This window comes from Polypterus senegalus, chromosome 11, assembly GCF_016835505.1.
Source record: "Polypterus senegalus isolate Bchr_013 chromosome 11, ASM1683550v1, whole genome shotgun sequence".
NCBI lineage: Eukaryota > Metazoa > Chordata > Cladistia > Polypteriformes > Polypteridae > Polypterus > Polypterus senegalus.
The window spans coordinates 80443276-80467892 of NC_053164.1; the positions used below are offsets into that span (position 1 = coordinate 80443276).

The 24617-nt window shown below is 36.9% G+C and overlaps 1 protein-coding gene across 3 annotated transcripts in view; it reads left to right on the forward strand.

Annotated features, from left to right (window-relative positions):
- LOC120539250 (phosphofurin acidic cluster sorting protein 1-like) overlaps positions 1–24617 on the forward strand; it is a 172301-nt gene that overhangs the window by 49658 nt on the left and 98026 nt on the right. For all 3 annotated transcript variants that reach the window (XM_039769146.1, XM_039769148.1, XM_039769147.1), the window contains exons 2-5: positions 8701–8788; positions 9229–9318; positions 11016–11141; positions 15071–15215. In XM_039769146.1, the coding sequence (XP_039625080.1) occupies positions 8701–8788; positions 9229–9318; positions 11016–11141; positions 15071–15215 (449 nt within the window). The remainder of the gene's footprint in view (positions 1–8700; positions 8789–9228; positions 9319–11015; positions 11142–15070; positions 15216–24617) is intronic.

Consider the following 24617-nt stretch of genomic DNA (forward strand, 5'->3'; position numbering starts at 1 on the left):
GCACACTGTTGAAAGCCACCATTAAAACTCGCGGGGTGTGGAAATCAAATTTGTTTCTACTTGTCCACGGACAAGTAAACTTAGAAAATCCACTTGTCCGCCAGTTAAATTCACTTGCCTATAAACAAATAACAAAAGTGAAAAATACAGTAGTTTATTTTTTCTGATCTCTTTTATTGATACCAAAACTGCCTTCCATTTTAAAACTGAAAAAAGTTGTTTCAGGGAGTAGTATTTTGCCACCTTGCTCTAGAACATTATATAAAAGATTCCCTTATTTTAACAGGCTAATAAACAATGCCTTCATTATAGCTACACTAGTTCTTTTTCATATATTACAGTTACATAACAGAACACTGTCCTGATTCATTTTCTGCCATGTTCTTCAGCTTTTGTCTTGCAACATCTTCTCCCCCCAAGAATCGTTACTATCTCAGACAGCATGTGCTGAATGCTTTTCATTTCTGCTTGAGCTGAACTGCATGGTTCCTGGACTGATGGGCCTGCAGAAGTGGATGCTGACGACCTTTCAGGTTTTTTATGAGTGATGTGCCTGTTGCCAGGTGACAGCCAGAATTCCACAGCTGGTCGTGGGTCAAACTCTTCTAAAGAAGCAGTATTGAACAGCCTAGCATAACGCTCAACCTCCGAGCATTCAGCTTTAGAAAACGCTTTTTCAATTGAACCAACTTTTTTCTTACTTTTAGACTCATGTCTGTATCTGACGTACTAAACCCCCAGTTCCTATCCTTTTTCTTTCTGCACATAACCAATCAACACACGATAAACGTATTTGTGAAATTAAAACTAGTTATAAGCTTAGACCTCTGAATGCATGGCATAATTAAACATATATAACACATTTTTTTAAAGTTCTGAAAACTCTGAGGTCTAGGTTTATAACTAGTTTTAATTTCACAATGACGTTTATCGTGTGGTGATTGGTTATATGGAGAAAGACAAAGGATAAGAACTGGGGGTTTAGTACGTAAGACAGACACAGCAAACATGCAATAAAGAAAGCCTGCTCAGAAAAACATTCATTGAATTCTGCGTTCGTGTCTCCAACCTCCAGATCAAGAACCCAACATTTACACAATATTTCAGTTAAACCTGTGCGATACCCATTCAAATATCCAGTTTTTGGAGCCTCGTCACACCTGCCATAAACTTCTCTACACTGAACGTAGACCTGAGGACCCCTTAATGCAAGGGAGCAGCACTGCAGCCACACCACCATGCCCCCCGCCACCCATGTCTAATACATGCTTTAATGCATTTCATCGTGAAAAAGATATCAAGTATTTATCTTAGTATTCTGAATGTTCATTGAGCAGGAATATCATGAAGTCAATGTGCGGCGATTGCTGCCGGCGCTTCCTCAGTGCAAGAGGAAGTCAGTTTAAGAAGCGCGCCGAGATTAACAACTGGGTCAGGGAACACTTAATATAAAGCATTTAATGTGCTACATTAATTTATGACGGGGTTTGAGAAAATCTAGTAAATGAAACATTAATTTTAAGATGAAATTTAGTTTGCGACATTCTACTGATAAAATAAACTACGAGAATAAAGTCAATATGTTGACTTTAATCTCGATATTTACATTTTGTTTTTGTCTTCACTGTGTCCGTATTTTTTTCACCGTGGCCTTAATACGCTCCCGTAGGTTTTTCAGGGCCTGTTGTGCCAGTTTTAATCAAGCAATGATCCATTTGTCATCCGCGATGCTACTTGTTTCAGTTTCTGCAACACGCATATTGTGAGAACAACGTGCTTACCGCAGTGCATTATGGGTTATGCAGGTAATTCCTAATGACGTTTTCGAAATTCCGCAAGATGGTACATTTCCAAAGAAGTAAATATTACCGATGTTGTCGGGAAAAAAAATAATCGCGTCTAAGTGAAGATTTTTATTGACATTTCATAACATTTGGAAACCGTTAGAATGTTTTCTAATTTATTTTTAATAAACTGACAGCGTGAAACCAACTTATTTTATATAAAAAATTCTCTAATCAAAAACGATCTATAGACAGCTCATTAAAATTGATGTCACGCAATAAATTTCTTAACTCCTCAATATATCACAACCTACGCGAAATCACAAATTTCAGGAAAGATTAACTGCCTAACGAGCTTTATGTGGAGAAAACAATTGTGTTGTAGGTGAAATGATTTTATCAATAATATATAAAAGTTATCGATTATAATGAAAAATCATCAAATTACATCGTAATGTTGGCATGAAAAAAATGACCGCATCTCCAAGCGTGTAAATAGTAGGGTAAAATACTTATGTAAGAACACAAGAGTGATTCCCCTTTGAAAAATCAGCCGTCATTTTGTAAACAGTATTGAATACCAATTTGAGACATGAAGAACATACCTAAGTAGACTGTTTCTGCACGAAGTACGTACCCAAATGTTTAAAATTTGAAAGTAGTGGTAAAAATGTGCCCTGCACAGCGCACATAATTATTTTTTTCTCCAGAAAATTGCACTTGTCCGCAGACAACTGAAACCAGAAAAACATGCTTGTCCGACGGTCAATTTACCCGTGTCGGACGAGTCGGGCGTTGGATGCATGCTGGAATGAGCGCATCCCTGGAGTGATGGATGTTTCAGGCAATTCACAACACAAGGAAGCCAAATGTTTTATCACTGCGCTGATATCTTGCACGCCCACCTGGTGGAATTTACTTAAAGTACACGTGTAAGTATAAACAGTACACGTGGAAGTATAAACAGTACACCGCTTGCATAGTAGTACCCAACAGGATTTACAGTGTGCCACTTGTCTGAGGTGTGGAGGAAAGATTTATATGCCTTTCATATACTGTTATCGTTAACTAGTTTTTTCTTTCAAAGTACAATATTTTGTTTTAACAGATGTCATCATTTATAACATGGCACTGAATTTGCAGTTCCTGAAGTTAAGCATGTTTGGGCCTGGCCAAAACCTTGGATTGTTGCTGGAAGAGGTGTTGGCGAGGCCAACAGGGGGCACTTACCCTATTGTCTTAATATGAAGACTCAATGCCCCAGTGAAGTGATTGGGACACTTTGCTGTAAAAATATCACCGTCCTTCGCATGAGACGTGAAACTGAGGTCCAGACTCTCTGTGGTCATAAAAAATCCCTGGGCATCCTTCGTAATTCTGGTGTATCCCAAAGTCTAGGCTAAATTGCCCACTATGGCCCAGTCATTCTGGCCTCCTAATCATCCCCTGTCTGTTATTGGTTATCTTTCTCACCACTTTACCACCTAATATCTAATGTCTGGTGAGTGTACTGTGCAAAAATGGTTGCTATTGCATCTTCCAGGTGGTTGCTACAAATTAGTGGTGGTTGAAGTGGCTGCCCACACACTATGTAAAAACGCTTTGACTAGTGAGAAAAACACTATATAAATGTAAAGCATTATTATTGTTAAATGTTTAAAGTATTTAAACTCCTTTCACCATTTTGGTAACTAGTAACCTTAAAAAATGTTCAGAACTTTTTGAAAGGGAAACTGTCAGCAGGAAACTGAATTAAAATTAATGAATGCAGTTAGTAATGAGACAAAATAATACCTCTGGTGTTGTACTTGCTATTACTGTAGTACAAAACATTTTCAAATGTCTTGCAAAAGTAAATAACAACAACATTTATTTGTACAGCATGTTTTCATATAAATGATGTAGCTCAAAGTGCTTTACAAGATGAAGAAAGAAGAAAGAAACATAAGAATTTGGCAATACTAATTAACAAAGAATAAAAGTAAGGTCCAATGGCCAGGGAGGACAGAAAAAACAAAGAACTCCAGAGGGCTGGAAAAAAAAAACAAAATCTGCAGGGGTTACCAGGTCATGAAACCACCCAGCCCCCACTAGGCATTCTACCTAACATAAATAATCTCAATCAGTCCTCATGGTTTTCAGGCTTCATGTGGAAGAATTAGACAATGATTAATTGATTTATTTCAATTTATGTGTTTCATTCTTTCTAGTAGAGCTACTATCAGTTCAGTCTCTGGAGGGCCTTCAGAAACATATTCTTGGTTGCAATTGAACTTTCTTGTTAAGTCTAAATGTATTGCTTTTTAGTTCAAGTGCATGATCTCAATTTCTTCATAAACTAGTGGTATGAAGTATAGCATACATTTCTATTAATGTGACCACTTGATTAAAACACTTTATGTATTGTCCAGATATTCTCTAATCCTGTTTTTTTCTGTTACAGGTAGTTTTCAGGCTTATTTTTAAGTGTAAATAGGTAAAACAAGTACTGTATATGACAAAATGCAGCTCTGTGATCCAAAATTCTTTATAGAACATTGTTTTAATAAACGTCTTAAACAAGCTACCTGCAAATTGTAGTAATGTGTGAAATACTCGTTATGAACTCGTAAGCCAGAAAGAAAGAAATCTAGCTTCTGATTTATCCATTTGTTCAGTACTGAATCCACTTAACCTAGTTGGGAAATCGTGGGATTTTGAGTTTGTCCCATTGCAGGGTGCATTGCAGAAAACCAACCCAGACAGAGCACTGTTCTGTTGCAATGAACATGTACATGTACACCCACACATGCTCATTTACACACTCTCACTCAGACAATTGTCCATTAATCTTATGTGCCCTACTTTTGAGTGTGGAATAAAAACTTGACCATCTGGCTAGAACAAATGTACAAACCTAGGGAAGATTTGCAGAGTTCTTACAGACAATGATGGGGCACGATTGAACTTAGGATTCTGCTTGCAAGAGCAAGCAGCACTAACTGCCAAGGCAATGTGATTGAAATTGTCAAAAAGAAAGTAAGAAAGCACAATGCCCATTCAGAACTGAATCAGAATACTTAACTCTTATGTAATGTGAAAAGAAAATCTTTTTAAACAAAACGTAAATAAAAGAGAATTTTTGTGCCACTCCGAGAAAAAATGTAATTGTGACTACTTTATTAGTCAAGATATAATTTTTAAATGTTAATGTTCCTCCTGTCATCTATTGAATTTATGATTAGTTTGTGGAGAAGCCAAGCAAACTTCAGGGTAATAAGAGAGAATGTAGGAGAAGTACATATTACTAATAAGATATATAAATCTGCTTTCTAAATGACACAATAAATCAAGCTTTTTAAGATCTGCGTAGTTTTCATTCTCTCATTTTTTAGCATCATTTAAAGTATCTGTAGTAGATGAAATAAATTTGCTAATATCATTTAGGATGTACAGCTGCCATTATACCTCCACTATCTTTGTTTTTGTAAATTTTAGTGTTTTAACTCTTTTTTGAATGGGAAGAATGATATTCAAAAGGCAAATTTATTGGTCATTTTGTTAATGAAATTGAGGAAGTTGAGAAAGTAGCTTGTATGTATTCATGGGAAAGTATGCATGGAAAGAATAAAAAAATGAGAACACATGCCCTATTACTAAGTGAGAAGATGAGAACTCGATATAGAATTAAAGGACAGAGATGCAAGTAGTAGTGCAAGTAGTACTGGAATTTAGTAATTTTCCATTGGTTAAAAGACGATGTTTATGCAGCAAAATGATCTGGATCAGACTTTACTGGTAGCATTTTAACCAGATTGGATATACTGTAGATTAAGCACTTGTGACCATATTTAGAAGGCTGATTTTTGTGAGGTGTTATGGATCTGATTAAGTCTGTTGCAATAGTACTTGATCCAGGACAGGAGACAGTGCAAACATTATGCCAACTAGTATTCCTTGCATACTTGGTGCTTTCCTGTTTGCCATCTTTGCTATGGTATCGACACAGACTTGAAGTTGCTAAAAACAGTATTTATTGAAAAACAATAACTGTGGCTTATTTTTTAAATTGACATTTTTGCAGTACTGTACAGAAGTTTTAGGCTACCTATGGTGATTTTAACTTCTTTATGTAAGTAGTAGGTATTTATTTGCTAGTGAAAACACCATGTAGTATTACAAAAAATATAAATATTTTATTGTTAAAATGCTTAACAAGAAGTTTTTGTACTTTCCATAAGCATATTGTCAGATGACTAGAACAGCATATGTTTACCTTCCAAATCTGTACTTGATGCACCCCAGTCATTCCATATCTTTGTTAAATTCCACCCACGGCATCCTTGATTCAGAATAATCAGGTGTGCTAGTACAGTCAGTTGTGATGCTATCAATGGATGAGTCACAAAGTTGAAAAATAAATATTACTTTGTTTCTGGTTAGCTTTACAGTAATGTCCATATTTGTCTTTTACCTTTTTTTGATATTTTTTGATTTCTTTCAGTCATACTTGTAACATAATTAGGAACGCCTCTTTGAATCCTAGTTTTCTTTTGAGCTAAGGCTTTTGCTTTATCCAACCAAAATGAACATAGTTCATTTGGATTATTTCAGTCCAAGGAAAAATAACATTGATGTTATATATATATATATATATATATATATATATATATATATATATATATATATATATATATATATATACACACACACACATACACACACCTGTATTCCTTCAATTGAGGTCTTCAGATTAGGTTTCTGCAGGATTCCTATTATGTAAAGTGTTTGGGCAGTTTTCACTTAAAAAGTCAGTACCACTGTATTTTAACCTCTTTAGCTTTTTTTGCAATCTTGTATTCGCATCATGCATAATTATTTTTATATACTTTATTAAATTGAGCAAAGCCCTTAACCTGAAATGGTGCAATATGATTATTTCATTGTTAAATTTCTAAATTACTATATAAAAGACCACTTTGTTCAATGCTAATGATCCTGACCCACAATGCAGTTCCCTGAAAAAAATTCCAGTCTCTAATGCTTGTTTATTTTTTAATTTCCCTTCCCTTTGGTGGTCTATAAAACAGTATACAGTGTTAATCAGTAACTGTCACAAAATTTCAACAGAAGAATATTTTGTAAATCTGATATGAGTTTTCCCTTGTGTAAATTTAAGGTACAGTATATGCAATACTTATTCTCTGGTTATTTTTCTAATCTCTGTTGTCTAATTAATACTTGTGGACAATAGTAGCACACACACACACACACAAAATGCAATTGTGAAAGACAGAGACATAATTAAAAAGAGCATTTATATATGAAATGAAAAAAATGAAAAAGAAGAAAATATTAATAAATTATGCATACATTATTAATGTAAACAAAGTAAAGAAGAATCACTAACAAACTATATGTAAACTTAAATGTATATGTTTACATTCAGCCACATATTGGTTTGATAGAGTCCTCCTTTGTGAAGAAAACAGGTGGATCACCTACTTTAAGTGAATAAGGAGCTGTTACTTCTGTCTAGTCCCACCTGATATTACAGGCTTTCAGAAGAAACCATCAAAAGATGAAGACCAAAGGATATTCTAATCCTAATAAGTGGTCTGATTCTAGAGGAGCACAAATCTAGAATAAGGTATAAAACCATTTCAAAGGCTTTGAGCTTAGTGACATACATTGAGACCCCCATGTTTTTACCCACCTTAGAGCTATATTATTTGCTTAAGTAATTTACTGTATGTGGGTGTATACTTAAACTTCTTCTTAAACAAAAGTGGTTTCAAGTGACTGCTTCTTAATATTACCCTACCATTACCTTATCTATTACAATGGATGTTATAATATGTACATGCATTATTTTAGGTAACTGGTTTCTGACAGGACTCTTGCATAGCAGCTGCAGGTTGCAATCAGTTTCATATCTGGTAACTATTTACTGCTTTTCAGTAAACTTCTTGTTAATTTAGCTTTTATTTTATTGCTGTCAAGCTGTAAGTGATGTGATATATCTTTTGCTGGAAATGTAGGCCATTTTACTCTTGTCATTTTTTAATTAAAACGAGAATGTTTTTTAATAAAGAATTTGTTCCTTTATTGTCAATAAACAGCTGCAAACATTAATTAATGCCATAGAGGAGAAACTACAGTAATAATCATTTGCATTCTTATAAGTAAGCAAAAACATTGATTTCCAAATAAGCAAGACTTTGGCTTATATCTAAAATATTCTTGACAGGCAAGACCAATACAGCTTATTCATTTTAATAGGTGTTTTGGTATTGAGATAAAAGTTGACACCAAGGAACAATAGCATATCTAATTCAGATCAATAATTAAATTAAAAGCTTATATTTATTGTTACAGAAACCTACATAATAGTTTCTATGAATAGAGTTTGAGAACCGTTATACTGCTTCAATGGCAGATTTCAGAGTTATTGGAACACATTTTCTGTTCTCAGTGATGTGAATTAGCTCAAATTGCAGTGCTAATGTATTATTTAAAATCTTATTTTTGTGCATATTTTAACATGTTGAACATGATAAACGTAGAAAATAAACTTTCTAATTAAGTTTTAATTATTTTGGAGGAATTTAATGGTTATGATTGGAAGCGTTTGTTTGGCTGAATGTACATTTATCTTCAAAATTGTTCTAATTTTACAAAGAAAAAGTTAATAATGGTACACTGTCCAATATAATAATACAAAAATCACTTTTGTGAAATGTTGTTATTCATGTGGTCTCAAACCTGCTTATTTAAAAAAAAAAGGTAATATTTTTATTTTTATTTTTCTGCATAATATATAGAAATGTACTCTTCCATTTTGATTCTTTGTGTAGTGTAGTTATTTTGTTGTTTCTTTCAGTATGCTATTTTTTTTTTTTTATTAAGGTGTACCCTTTTTATTTCCCCCCCTCAGATTGTTCAGTTTAACTCTGAAAAAGTTAATTATGTTGAAGGAACTTGATAAAGACCTCACTTCAGTGGTGATCGCTGTCAAACTTCAGGTGATGATATTTTGTTTTTCTGAAAATTACTATATGTTTAGAATCCATCAGGCAGTGAGGCTTGTATCTGACTATTGAGTTTAAATTCAGTGTTTTAAGAATTATTTAAAAAAATATATATATTTTCGCCTAATCTCTCTGTCTCTTTCTGAATTACAAATATTTTATACAGAAAGTTCAGTTAGTGAATCCTTTTTGAAAAGAAGAGATTTGCAGCAGATTATAATAGTGGTCCAAAGGGGTTATATATGGATACCAGAAAATGGTAGAGATTCCTGTTCCATCTTGTTCCTTGCTCTGAACCAAGAAAAATGACAATGCAGAAAATCTGGATTTTGAAGTGGGAAAAAAAGTTATATTATGAAAAACATTAGCTCTTTCACATTATGTGAATGAGTTATTACATTTTTAAAATAGTTTTTGTTTCATTCTGGTTTTAGGGTTCAAAACGGATTCTGCGTTCCAATGAAATTCTCCTTTCTGCTGCTGGTCTTACAGAAACGGATCTTCAGCTTACATTCTCTTTGCAGGTAAGAAGTGTGAAGAACATTTGCAGACATACAGTGGGTACAGAAAGTATTCAGACCCCCTTCAATTTTTTACTCTTTGTTATATTGCAGCCATTTGCTAAAATCATTTAAATTAATTTTTCCCTCATTAATTTACACACAGCACTCCATATTGACAGACAAAAAAAAATATTTTTTAAATTGTTACAGATTTATTAAAAAAGAAAAACTGAAATATCACATGGTCCTAAGTATTCAGACCCTTTGCTGTGACACTCATATATTTAACTCCGGTGCTTTCCATTTAATCTGATCATCCTTGAGATCACTTTCATTTGAGTCCAGCTGTGTTTGATTATACTGATTGGACTTGATTAGTAAAGCCACACACCTGTCTATATAAGACCTTACATCTCACAATGCATGTCAGAGCAAATGAGAATCATGAGGTCAAAGGAACTGCCTGAAGAGCTCAGAGACAGAATTGTGGCAAGGCACAGATCTGGCCAAGGTTACAAAAAAAATTTCTGCTGCACTTAAGGTTCCCAAGAGCACAGTGGCCTCCATAATCCTTAAATGGAAGACGTTTGGGACGACCAGAACCCTTACTAGAGCTAGCCGTCCGGCCACGCTGAGCTACCGGGGGAGAAGAGCCTTGGTGAGAGAGGTAAAGAAGAACCCAAAGATCACTTTGGCTGAGCTCCAGAGATGCAGTCAGGAGATGGGAGAAAGTTGTAGAAAGTCAACCATCACTGCAGCCCTCCACCAGTCAGGGCTTTATGGCAGAGTGGCCTGTCCTCAGTGCAAGACACATGACAGCCTGCATGGAGTTTGCTAAGACTCTCTGTAAGATTCTCTGGTGTAATGAGACCAAGATAGAACTTTTTGGCCTTAATTCTAAGCGGTATGTGTGGAGACAACCAGGCACTGCTCATCACTTGTCCAATACAGTCCCCACAGTGAAGCATGGCGGTGGCAGCATCATGCTGTGGGGGTGTTTTTCAGCTGCAGGGACAAGATGACTGGTTGCAATCGAGGGAAAGATGAATGCGGCCAAGTACAGGGATATCCTGGACAAAAACCTTCTCCAGAGTGCTAAGGACCTCAGACTGGGCCGAAGGTTTACCTTCCAACAAGACAATGACCCAAAGCACACAGCTAAAATAACGAAGGAGTGGCTTCACAACAACTCTGTGACTGTTCTTGAATGGCCCAGCCAGAGCCCTGACTTAAACCCAATTGAGCATCTCTGGAGAGACCTAAAAATGGCTGTCCACCAACGTTTACCATCCAACCTGACAGAACTGGAGATGATCTGCAAGGAGGAATGGCAGAGAATCCCCAAATCCAGGTGTGAAAAACTTGTTGCATCTTTCCCAAGAAGACTCATGGCTGTATTAGCTCAAAAGGGTGCTTCTACTAAATACTGAGCAAAGGGTCTGAATACATAGGACCATGTGATATTTCAGTTTTTCTTTTTTAATAAATCTGCAACAATTTTAAAAATTCTTTTTTTTTGTTTGTCAATTTGGGGTGCTGTGTGTACATTAATGAGGGGAAAAAAGTAATTTAAATGATTTTAGCAAATGGCTGCAATATAACAGAGTGAAAAATTGAAGGGGGTCTGAATACTTTCCGTACCCACTGTATGTAATCTTTCTTGCTGTAAACTAAAATATTTTTTTAGTAGTTATTAAATCATTTTGCTCTTTTTCTAGTATCCTCACTTTCTAAAAAGAGATGCCAATAGACTTCAAATTATGCTACAACGTAGGAAGAGATATAAGAATCGAACCATTCTTGGATACAAGACATTAGCTGTTGGACTCATCAATATGGCAGAGGTAAACAAACATTCTTGCTTCCAGCAGTAGTACAGTCTACTTCAGGTTCAATTTCTGTATAACCAAAGTGTATTTGTATGACCTGAAATAACCTGATATGTAAGGAGGAAGGATTTGGAACATATTTGCAAAAAACCCTCATTGGCTGCTTAGTTAGATTTTTTGACTAAAGATATTAAAAACAAAAACCAACTGAATCAAAAAATATAATTTTCATTTGTGTACAGTATGATAAAATGTGTATTGCAACACAGGTTCCACTGTAAAGCATGATTAAATAAATGTGGGATATTTCTAAAAGGAATCAAATAAAGGGAATTTTCTTTATATTGTATGATGGGAAGGGGTCCTTATGGCACATGTTCATAATGTCAAGGAGGTTAAAGGGATTCAGAAATGCTTATTGTGACAAAAATGGGGGTGGTCTTGATCATTCTCTGAACCCAAAAAGGCACCTGGTCAGAACAATTTAAACAAAAAATTTTTTTTTTTCTTTTTACAAAAACCAAAATATTGAGAGAGTAAATTGGGAAAGATCAATATATAGCACGAAGTGAAAACCAAATAACCAACTCCATGCCCCTGTGTTCCTATCTAACACATTATTTTTACCATAATTGTTCGATACATTACTGTATGCATTTTTTATAATTGTATAACTCAAAAGTTAAAAACAAACACAAAATAATACTGCTGGTCCACTACTCTTGACTACACCTCCTCTTTTAACCTAAGAAATTGTCTTTCTGCTTCTCCATTAAGATAGCCAGGATTGCTTTGTTGCAATTGTTATAACTAATTATTGAACTTAATATCTCTTACTACTATAATTCCAAACATATTTGGCATAGTATTTTTATCAATGATTTGAGAACGTTTGGTTGTCAGTTTGAAATACTTTTGAAGCCTGATTGTACCTAGTTTATGTTCCATTTGTGTCTGGAAGGCCATTGTGCTTTCAGTTTCAAGAATGTTCCAGACTAGAGCCTATCCCAGTGAGGAAGCAACCAGTGTTTTTTGGAATCCACTCTATCAGCGTGCCTGCTCATGCAAAGCACAAACCTATATAGAACAATTGTAACTGGCAAATAACCTAACTCACATGTTGGTGATTAGGAAAGCCAGAGTACCAAGAGAAAAACCCAGAAAGATTACTGGGAGAACATGCAGACTCCACACAGGCAATGACTGGGCACAGTAATTGAACCCAGGAAACTGGTTCAATAAGGTAGTAATGCCACCACTGTGCAGCTGTTAACACACATTCACCTCCCACTATGCCTTTAATTAGAGGCTAATTCCTACTTTAAATTTAACATTTTATTCAATTTAATTGCTAGTTAACCTGTAGTGTTACTCACAATGTAAATTCAGAATTAACAAAGTTTATTTATTAATATTATCATCTCTTTTCATAAACAGAGGTAGACTGATATTCTAGCCTGCTTGTGTTAATTTTTGTTTTTTGATGACGGAGCTTTCTTTTTACCAACATTACTTCCAACGACATAATACTTTGCAGATAATAGGCATAGTTGAGTGATATATATATATATATACATTGTTAGCCAGAAGCTGATTTACATATGCAGTGGTTCTGTGTAACTTTTTCACTTTTTATAAGCTTTTCAGATTGTGAGTATGACATTCTATCAATAAAATTTCATGATCTTGTCCCATCTTGACCATTGTTTTGCGATAAGCCAAAGCATATTTTGCTGGGCATTTTAAAACCACCTTTTGAGGTTCAAAAACCAGTAAAGCAAATTAGCTAAACTTGGACTTCAGTAAAAGGCACAAACCAGACATTTTAAAATGATTGGTTGAGGTGAAAAATTCTATTCAAGTCCATCATGGAAATGAATTGAACACCTCTGATTTAACTCCTTTGCGTCTCTCTCTGTCTCTTCATCATACAAGAGATTACTTTAATCCACAAAAATACTGTTAATATTCTGAGATTCCATTATTATTTAACAATGTTAATGCCAACATTCAGATTTACTGCCTTGTCAAGACAGACTGTAAATTGCTTATGCAACTTAGACAATTCTAGTGCTCATATTATGTTTTTTTTTTTTTTAATAAAATGTACACGGCTCATAAAAATTAAAGGAAAACTGAAAAAAACATCAGATCTGAATAGGGAAAAAAAATTAAGCTGGATATCTATACTGATATGGACTGGGCAATGTGTTAGGAACAAAAGGATGCCACATCGTTTGATGGAAATGAAAATTTTCAACCTACAGAGGGCTGAATTGAAACACACCCTGAAAATCAAAATGAAAAAAATGATGCAGCAGGCTAGTCCATTTCGCTGAAATTTCATTGCAGCAACTCAAAACTGTACTCCGTAGTTTGTATGGCCCCCATGTGCTTGTATGCATGCCTGCCAACATTGGGGCATGCTCTTAATGAGATGATAGATGGTGTCCTGGGTGATCTCCTCTCTGATCTGGACCAGGGCATTACTGAGCTCCTGGACAGTCTGAGGTGCAACCTGGTGATGTCTAATGGACCTAAACATAATGTCCCAGAGGTGTTCTATTGGATTTAGGTCAGGTGAGTGTGGGGGCCAGTCAATGGTATCAATTTCTTCATCCTCCAGGAACTGCCTGCATACTCTGGCCACATGATGCCAGGCATTGTGGTGCACCAGGAGGAACACAGCACCCACTGCACCAGCATAGGGCCTGACAATGGGTGCAAGGATTTCATCCCGATACCTAATGGCAGTCAAGTTGCCGTTGTCTAGCCTGTAGAGGTCTGTGTGTCCCTCCATGGATATGCCTCCCCAGACCATCACTGACTCCTGGAATCTCCTCCATGCCCTTGAGACTGTACTGGGAGATGCAGCAAACCTTCTGGCAATGGCACGTATTGATGTACCATCTTGGAGAAGTTGGACTACTTGTACAACCTCTGTAGGGTCCAGGGATCACCTTATGCTACCAGTAGTGATATTGACTGTAGTGTAATTTCATTAACACCAAAGCAGCTGAAACCGATTAACAAACCCCCCGCTACTTAACTGACCAGATCAATATCTCGGAGGTTTCGTTGACTTGATGCCATACTCTGGTTAAAAAGTGTTCCTTTCATTTTTTTGAGCAGTTTATTTAATTTTAATGTTCAAAACCTGGACATCAGTTTTCTGAACTGAACTGCTCCAGTAAAGAGTTGCAGTTGCCAAGCTGGAACCTGTCCCAGGATCTTTGAACAGAAGTTTAAAACCAAATCTGAGTGGAGTACCACAAAAAAATTAGCAATTAGATTTTGCTCAGTGTATGATATTTACACCCCTCCTCGAAGCGTGGAGGGGTTTGCGTGTTCCAATGATCCTAGGAGCTCTGTTGTCCGAGGCTTTATGACCCTGGTAGGGCCACCCAAGGCAAACTGGTCCTAGGCGCGGGATGAGACAAAGAGCGGTTCAACGTAAACTCCTATGAAGAACAAAAAATTTGGACAGCGTTTTCCCTTGCCTGTATGCAGGTCACTGGGGCCCCCCACTGGAGCCAGGCCTGGAGGTGGGGCTTGATGGCGAGCGCCGAGTGGCCGCGCCTACACCCATGGGGCTCGGCCGGGCACAGCCCGAAGAGGCAACGTGGGTCCCCCTTCCCATGGGCTCACCACCTAAGGGAGGGGCCGAGGAGAACGGGTGCAGCGTGAGTTGGGTGGTAGCTGAAAGCAGGGACCTTGGTGTTCCGATCCTCGGGGAAAGACTTGGGATTCCCCCGGAAAGAGCTAGAAGAAGTGGGAAGTCTGGGCATCTCTGCTCAAGCTGCTGCCCCGCGACCCAATCTCGGATAAGTGGAAGAGAATGGATGACTGGATGGATGATATTTACACTCCTTTGTTATTAAATTTAATGAATGCTATTTTTTTTTATTGCTGTTTTACTTTTTTTTTTTTTTCTTTTTTTTCAGGTGATGCAGCACCCCAGTGAAGGGGCACAGGTGCTTGGTCTACATAGTAATTTAAAAGATATTGCTGTCCCTGTGGCAGAGATCCGCATCTACTCTTTGTCTAGCCAACCTATTGACCATGAAGGACCAAAGGCTAAAATGTCTGGTGAGTTGGAACATTTAACATGCTTTCATTGCACAGCATGTAAAATGTGTTTTCGAAAGTACTGCATTTCATTAATCTAGTGCAAGAATTATTTGATAAAATCTGAATATTTAAAAAAAATGTAAATTTCCTTTATGCCTTGTTTATATTTTTATGACAATGTAATCTTCTCATGGGGACTGTTACATTTCATTTATGCTGTTTAACTTGGGTTTCACACTGCTTATTAAAGTTTAACAGAACATTAATCATTAGGATTGGCAGTTGCACAGAAGTCAACTGCAGATCCTAATGTGATGTGGGAGACCTTCCGTGACAAGACCCTGAAGGTTGCTGAGGGTTGTGTTGGTGTTACAGGTGTTTCATCTCGCAGGGCACCCTGGATATCAAGAGGAGTCGCAGCGCACGGCTCAGTGGCAACTCTGGTCTGTATCGGGAACTGAGAAGGATGGCTGTGAGGGCTCTGAGGGCAGATAAAGAGGCATTTGTTAGATGAATCTGTGAGCAAGTAACACACCATCTGTGGTCTAGTGACCAATGTCCTGCTTACAGAGGAATCAAAGCATTATGCACATCTGAATCTGTTCTGGAGTCGCAGTCAGGGCAGCTGATGGAACGGTCCTTATGGATGATGCTACAGTTGTGACCCACTCGACTGGCTACTTCGAGCAGTAGTTCAAAGCCGATCCTTCGTCTAGGATGTTGGATATCTCGGGGTGCACGGTCCTTGAGTCTGATCCTCCAATTAGCTGTGAACCACACAATCTCACTGAGATTGCACAGGTGGCGAACCAGCTGAGGGGAGGAAAAGCTGCAGGGATCTATGGTATCCTGGGTGAACTTCTCCATGCTGGTAGTAAGGCTGTCCTCCTGGCATTTGCAAGCAATGTTTGCTTCCATTTGGGAGACTGGCATCATCCCAACTGACTGGAAAATGGGACTTGTCGTCCCTATCTGGAAAGGGAAGGATGATCACCTGGATTGCAGCAACTACCGGGGGATAACACTGCTCTCTGTGCCTGATAAGGTCCCTTGCTAGGGTCGTCCTCAATAGGATCCGTGATCAGTTGCTCACCTACCAGTGACCGGAACAGTCTGGCTTTACGCCTAAAAAGTCTACCATCGATCACATCCTAGCACTGAGGGTTCTCATGGAGTGCAAACGCGAATATTGGCAGAGTTTCTTTCCAGCTTTTGTCAATTTTCTTAAAGCAAAAGTTGATCGAGCTGTCCTGTGGGACATCCTGAAGGTTTGCGGGATCCCCTTGAGGTTGCAGAATATCATGGCTGGCCTGTACATTAGTACTGTAAGTGCTGTGCAGAGTGGAGGCAGAACCTCTACGTTTTTTTCCCCAGTTGATTCTGGGGTTCATCAGGGTTGTGTTCTTGCTCCTACTCTGTTCAGTGCTTGTATGGACTGGGTGTTGGGCAAGGTTGTGGGGTCCAGCGGCTGTGGGGCATCTTTTGGTGAAAAAAGATTCACAGATCTTGACTTTGCTGATGATGCTGTGATCTTCACTGCACAGTCCAGTCTGTATATACCCTACATCTTCAAACCAGAAACTTAAGTAAGGATTATGTCCAGTTTTCAAAAGGTATAGAATTCAGAGAGCCAAACTGTTACAGTTGAAAGGCATGCCTCAAGACATGGTAATACATAGAAAATCAAACACTAGCATATGTATTGGTATTTGTGCTCCAGGACAAATGTAAAAATTTAAACAGAAAGCAGTAATTTTTTTGGGTGAATCTTAACTGTAAAAATCAAGTATGCCTTATCAACATCAGCCTGTAAATATCTTTCAACTAGTAACAGTTGGCAAGTTGCCCAGAGAGAAAGTGTGATCATTTAAATCTGAGATTATGCAAGTTCCTGAAATGATTTTTAAAAAAGACTGCTCCTTTTGCTGATTAACTTAACTTTAAAACCATATGGTATTAGAAGAGTTTTTTAGTTGACACGGACAACGCATTTGGTTAATCTCCTGTTTTGAAATCAGTGTAAGACAGGAAGTGTAAATGATTTTGCATCCTTAATGAAAGCAAAGTGGTTAAGCATTTTAAAACTGTTTTGTTGTCTTTTTTGCTGCTGTTCAGTACTTATTTCTTCTGCCAACAAATTTCTAAATAATCTGTCTTCTTGCCTGTTAAATCAGTCCACACTTTGGTATTAGTGAGGCTGTAATAATTGAACAGTTTGATAATGTATGCAGTTTTAATTAAAAAAAAGTGATATTGCTTGCTGTGGATGGACTTTTGTTTTAAAGCATGTCTTTTCCTCTTGGTTTTGACTTTCATTTCAGCTATATAAATAAAGATAGATGTTTTATTGGAAATTTTTTATACACTTATTGGGGTAACAACATCAATTGGCACTGTGTGGAAAAAGTAATTGCCCCTTACATTTAGTAATTGTTGCATGATCTTTAGCTGCAGTGACTACAACCAAAACTTCCCGTAATTCAGTATCACTGTGTCATATCACTGTGGAGGAGTTTTAGTCAACTCTTCCATATAGATTTGCTTTAATTCAGCAAGACTGGTAATCTCCATTGGATTCATGTGTCTACTTTAACTAGACCACTATAAAATGTTAATTGTTTTTGTTTTTTTTTTTCACCCATTTGGTGTCGGTTTAGATTTTCTTTTGGATAATTGTCTTGATGCTTGAAACAACTATGCTTCAGGGGCTAGATAGCTGAATAAAGGCAGCAACATTCCATCACATTATGTGACTATTGTTATGATGTTCTTATTTTGAAATTCTGTTTGCTTTATGTCAGACGTACTTTCTTAAATGTCTTTTTAGGATCCTTAGGTATTCATGAATGACTTAACACTGTTCCTCACCCACACGCAGAAAGATTCACTAATGTTCAAAGTGTTATCCATTTTTGCGTCTCAGTCAGATTTGGTGAAGTTCCAGTGTCTTAAAAATTGCTTTGCATCTCATTGCAAACTAACAAATGTCAACATTTTTTCTGGGCTGTTCGTCTATTTCTTTGGATGTGGATTTATGCGCTTTTAGTGCTTGTTGAATGTTTGTGTCATCAGTTTGACTGTGATGACATGGGTCAGAATAAGAGAGGTTTGTATTTAGCAGGGCTGTTGTTAGTGGCTGTCTATGTTCAATCAGCTGACTCTTATTATGCTTTTAACAGGGTTAATTAAACTTTGGGACCATTACTTTTGTCGCACAGTACCAGGTGGTGTTGGATAACTTTGTTCATTAGGTTAATGAAAGAAGTTAAGCAAAAAAAACAAACTGTATTCACTTGTGCACAATAATAGAAGACGTTAGGATGAGGCAAACACCAACAAAATATATTTTTTGTTTATTTCTGCACACTTTAAAGGTGTGAGCAATATGGCAATGTGTCTGGATACCATTTCATTTACTAGGTCAGGCAACTTTTAGCAAATAATAATAAAACAATATAGTCTCTTTAAAGTGTTTCTGTTTCTGTCACTATAGAGCTATGTGAATAAGTATCTGGGCTTTGAACAAATAGCAGTGAATTACTAGTTAGCTGAACAAGTAGCTGACTATTGGGACAAGAAAAAGAAGTTTGCATTGCATTTTAAATGTCTTGGCTTAGTAAAATGCATTGTGATTAGAGTTGCCAAGGATGATTTAGTACATTCATTGTCAGAGTCATCTTGGAAACAAGACTATACACAGTTGCTTTGCAATGAGTTGATAGCTAATTTTTTGTGTGAATAAGTGCAGGTGTGCTATGAGATGGACTTGTATCCCTTAAAGCATTGGTTCCTGCCTTGAGAGATTTCCATTTTTCTCTGCTCATAATATATTTGGTCATTCTGCTTGTTTTTCCTTATCTCTTGGTATCTACACACGTGGACAAAATTGTTGGTACCCTTCAGTCAATGCAAGAAAAACTCAAAATGGTCACAGAAATAACTTTAATCTGACAAAAGTAATAATAAATAAAAATTCTATGAAATTTAACCAATGAAAGTCAGACATTGATTTTCAACCATGCTTCAACAGACTTATTTAAAAAAATAAACTCATGAAACAGGCCTGGACAAAAATGATGGTACCCCTAGAAAAGACTGAAAATAATGTGACCAAAGGGACATGTTAATCCAAGGTGTGTCCACTAATTAGCATCACAGGTGTCTACAATCTTGTAATCAGTCAGTGGACCTATATATAGGGCTCCAGGTAGTCACTGTGTTGTTTGGTGACATGGTGTGTACCACACTCAACATGGACCAGAGGAAGCGAAGGAAAGAGTTGTCTCAGGAGATTAGAAAGAAAATTATAGACAAGCATGTCAAAGGTAAAGGCTATAAGACCATCTCGAAGCAGCTTGATGTTCCTGTGACTACAGTTGCACATATTATTCAGAAATTTAAGATCCATGGGACTGTAGCCAACCTCCTGGACGTGGCGCAGGAGGAAAATTGATGACAAATCAAAGAGACGGATAATACGAATGGTAACAAAAGAGCCCAGAAAAACTTCTAAAGAGATCCAAGGTGAACTTCAAGCTCAAGGAACATCAGTGTCAGATCGCACCATCTGTCGTTGTTTGAGCCAAAGTGGACTTCATGGGAGACGACCAAGGAGGACACCATTGTTGAAAACAAATCATAAAAAAGCCAGACTGGAATTTGCCAAACTACATGTGGACAAGCCACAAAGATTCTGGGAGAATGTCCTATGGACAGATGAGACAAAAATTGAACTTTTTGCCAAGGCACATCAGCTCTATGTTCACAGACGGAAAAATGAAGCATATCGAGAAAAGAACGCTGTCCCTTCTGTGAAACATGGAGGAGGCTCTGTTATGTTCTGGGGCTGCTTTGCTGCATCTGGCACAGGGTGTCTTGAATCTGTGCAGGGTACAATGAAATCTCAAGACTATCAAGGGATTCTAGAGAGAAATGTGCTGGCCAGTGTCAGAAAGCTTGGTCTCAGTCGCAGGTCATGGGTCTTGCAACAGGACAATGACCCAAAACACACAGCTAAAACACCCAAGAATGGCTAAGAGGAAAACATTGGACTATTCTAAAGTGGCCTTCTATGAGCCCTGACCTCAATCCTATTGAGCATCTTTGGAAAGAGCTGAAACATGCCGTCTGGAAAAGGCACCCTTCAAACCTGAGACAACTGGAGCAGTTTGCTCATGAGGAGTGGGCCAAAATACCTGCTGAGAAGTGCAGAAGTCTCATTGACAGTTACAGGAATCGTTTCATTGCAGTGATTGCCTCAAAAGGTTGTGCAACAAAATATTAAGTTAGGGGTACCATCATTTTTGTCCAGGCCTGTTTCATGAGTTTATTTTTTTAAATAATTCTGTTGAAGCATGGTTGAAAATCAATGTCTGACTTTCATTGGTTAAATTTCATAGAATTTTTATTTATTATTACTTTTGTCAGATTAAAGTTATTTCTGTGACCATTTTGAGTTTTTCTTTCATTGACTGAAGGGTACCAACAATTTTGTCCACGTGTGTATGTGCTTGTTGTTAACTAGAATGTGTTAATTTTTCAGCTTTTTCTTCAGTTTAAATTCCATGTGTATTTCTTTATTGTGTGTCAGCTATTGCATTGTTTTTAGCTTTTTCTGAACTGAACTGCTCTGAGAAAATTAATGAAAGAGATCTAGTTTAATATAAACATGTAGGAGAGTCTCTTGGGGGAAAAATACACTCCTATTGAAATATTTTGAACTTTTCCCAAAATATTTAATATGACTGTCAATGATTAATTTAAATCTGTGATGAAAAGTACCATTGGAAAAGAAAGAAAGAAGAGACAAACATACTTTCTTAAGTGATTTCACTTATGAGTGTATCTGTGACTGTTCCTAAAGGCAATTGACCTGGGCTTAAATAGCAATTGCAAAATGCATTGATGTTAGAAAGCAGCCTATCTGGTTAAGTATTCTAATGTGAAATTGATATTGTTTAGAGACTTCTTGATTGGAATATAGTAATTTGATTTGAGCAACTGTATTTAGTCCAAACTCACCTTTGCTTAGCACAGTAAAGCGAGATATCTGTTTCATGCTATTAAGGACTTTTTCTGCATCCAGAAATAACAAGATTTCTGGAACTTTGAAGGCCTTAGAGTATAAGCTACATTAAAAAATCATTGACTATTGGATTGTTGTTTTTGAAAGTTTTATAGTGTCATCTGTATTGTTGTGCAACATGAGCTTCCACTAAAAGGTAGATGTTTCTGTCAAATTTTGTGTGTATTTGTTTCATTGAATACCTGAATATTTGCATTACTTGCTTGCATTTATTGCTGTTATGTTTAATTTTAGATATACAATTTTTGTTTCTTTGCATCTGCTATATATGCACAAGACCTACTCTTTAAAAAAAAAAAAAAAAAGTTTTACTGTTTTATTACTCTGTCAGAAGGAGCATCTTTTACAAACACACTTCATAACATAGTATTCTACTACAGTAATCCAATTCAGAGTTGCATTGGAAGCATATCTCAGCTGCTTTAGATGCAAGGCAGCAAACACACCTGAACATGGCCGAAGTCAATTTGAGAACATGAACATGTATACATAATCATATATACTGAGCCAATATAGAGTCACAATTAAATATATGAATGGTTTTGGAATATGAAAGAAAAAATAGAGTGCCTAGAAAAAAATCCAGGCATGTAGAACATCTAGGTTGCACTCAGTGACTCAGGCCAGATTAGTTACAGAAAAGTGAAAACCTGTACGAGTGGGAGTTGGTGACTGTGCAGTGCCTTGAAGCGTATAATTTATTTAGTGCGTTTTGTAAAGGCCGTGCATGAATGGGCTTCATAGCTACATAAGGCAGTGAATTCTGTGCCTTCTAAAAACTGAGTAGCCAAGCTTATTTAAGTATACCTGTGTATCCATCATATTCCTGAGAGAAGCAAGAAAATCCTGTATAACTTAGCAGCAGCAGTTTCGATGTGTGAACTTCAAAGAGAATGACTTATGACACTTCCAAATATGTTTTAACAGCTAGAAACAATGAGACATCTACTAAAGTACTGTACAGCATATTAAAAAGATGAGGTGTGTGCCTCAGTGCACTTGGTGCATAGGCTGGAATTATTACCAGAATTTACTCCTGATTTTGGGTTCAGCCTTGTGCCAGTACCACCAGGGCAGGTACTGCAACCTTTTATATGAATAAATGGTTTCAGAAATAACAATGAATGGAAGTTTAAATTTAAAAATGATTTTTATCTTAGATATTCTGGTTAAAATACAGTATGTGCACTAAAGGAAATACCATGAACAAGATTTTTGCTTTAATTTCTAAACTGTTTTAAATGGATTTAAATTATGTAGTATTATGTAGGTTACAGAACTGTATTTACTGAATTAAATAGTTTGAAGAAAAAAATCCTTGAGGCATGTGCAAACATTTTTGGCAGGTAAAGACCATTTTCGAGTTAAATATTTATTAAAACTCTTCTTGTCTCTTAGGATGTTGTACCATTTCTCAACAACCATGTATATTTGAAAAAGAAATTGCAAGGGAAATAACTGAATAGTTCCATTCTGGAGTGTCACAAAAGAATCCACAGAAAAAGATGTTATGGGAAACTGTTAAAGTAATGAAAAGATCTGGCAGACCTAGCAAAATTTCTGATGGATCCTTTTATAAACTGGTCTGATGTGCAATGTGGTGCCCACCGTAGCACTGCACATGAGTTTTTATCTGACAGCAGGGTCATGGTTGACAGTATGGTGTTTCCTTGTCAAAAATAATCTGCCTGAAAGCATTGACACCAAAAGGTCCCAGCAATATCAACAGAAACATATGTAAAACAATACTTGGATAAGGCAGTGTGACAGATGAGGGGGGGTTGTCGCTCCCTTAAACCCTTGACCAAGACGTCAGACATGAAGTAAAAGTCCAAATGTTGACTTTATTAATAATGCACAGTGCACAAAGCACCCTACTCTCCACAATACTCATAAACACTACAATAATCAATAATAATACAATCCTCCTCTCCCAGACGCGTTGCCACCCTTCCACCCACCTCAGCTCGTCGTCTGGGAGTTCCCACAGTCCTTTTTATAGTTCCTGACCCGGAAGTGTTTCCCAACCTTCAGTCCATGATTCCTTATAACTTCCGGGTCAGATAAAAAGTCACCCCGGATGTACGTCATTCCTCCTGTCCATGTAACTCGTACATACTTCCGGGGCGTAGAGCAAATAGTAGTCCCTGGGTCTCCCTGCAGCGACCTCTGGTGGTCCCGAAGTTATCCAGCAAGGCTGTCAAGGGAAAACTCCATAGTCCATGATGCCCTGCTGGAATTTGGGGCATCTCCATGTCGCAGGGAGGTCTCTCCCTGGGGGTATTGGCTGGGATGAATGGCCGGCCATGGACCACAGCAGATATATTTTAAAGGAAAACTTTATGAAATGATTTCTTAAAATTGAATTGTGTATGTTAAAAACAGAAAAATACATTGTACTGTATAGAGAAAGGCGACACCTTTGACAAATTACAACTTGCCAACCATTGAGAGATGCTTTCGAGTTTTCTGGCAGAAATTGGCATACAGAGTTATTGTATGATTGGTAGGATAAGGGGATTTAACTAGGTCTGCACATTTCATATGGTGAAGACCGTAAAGCTTTAAAAACAATTTGGATATTTCTGGAAGATATCAGTCTACAACATATCTCAAAATTGACCATGACGTATACAAAAGAATAGTCATCTTTGCATAGATCCAACACATGCTGAATTATTATTATTATAATTTCTGAAACAGAAGTATTGCGCAAGGAAGAGTAGGAACCCCTAAATTTTTGTGTGGATTTAGACAGAGTAAAGTTGATGCTCTTGAAATTAGTATTTCTCTGTGGTGTTTCATATATTTTAGCCCCTGCCCCATTCTTTTCATTACTTCTTGTTTCATTGTATCAAAGAATTTAATTAATAACAGCAACCGAATAACTGAAAGTTAAATTATTGTGAATACACATGCCAGTGCAGAGTGAATTGACTCCGTTTTCAATTATTTTTGTGTTGCTTTACATATGAGATTATATTTGATGATATAGGCTTATCTGTATTACTATTTGTCTCATCGGTCGATGTGGGAAATTATCATAAAATTATTAATTATTAAATCTGAAAGTACTGTTATTTAGAGTCAAAATATTTCTATTTCTTAACTGAGAATTTATAAGCAAGAGCTGGAACAGATCAGAAGTAGTCAAAATACAATTAAGAATACAATTAAGGGAGCAAACTTAAAAGAAAAGAGTGAATTAAAAAAAATGCCAACGGAAAGTTACAAATTTAAAGATATTTCAGCATTTCCTAGAATAGGAAAATAGAAAAGCACATGTCACTAAACAGGGAGATCAGTTAAAAGTAAGAAGGATTTACTAATTGTAA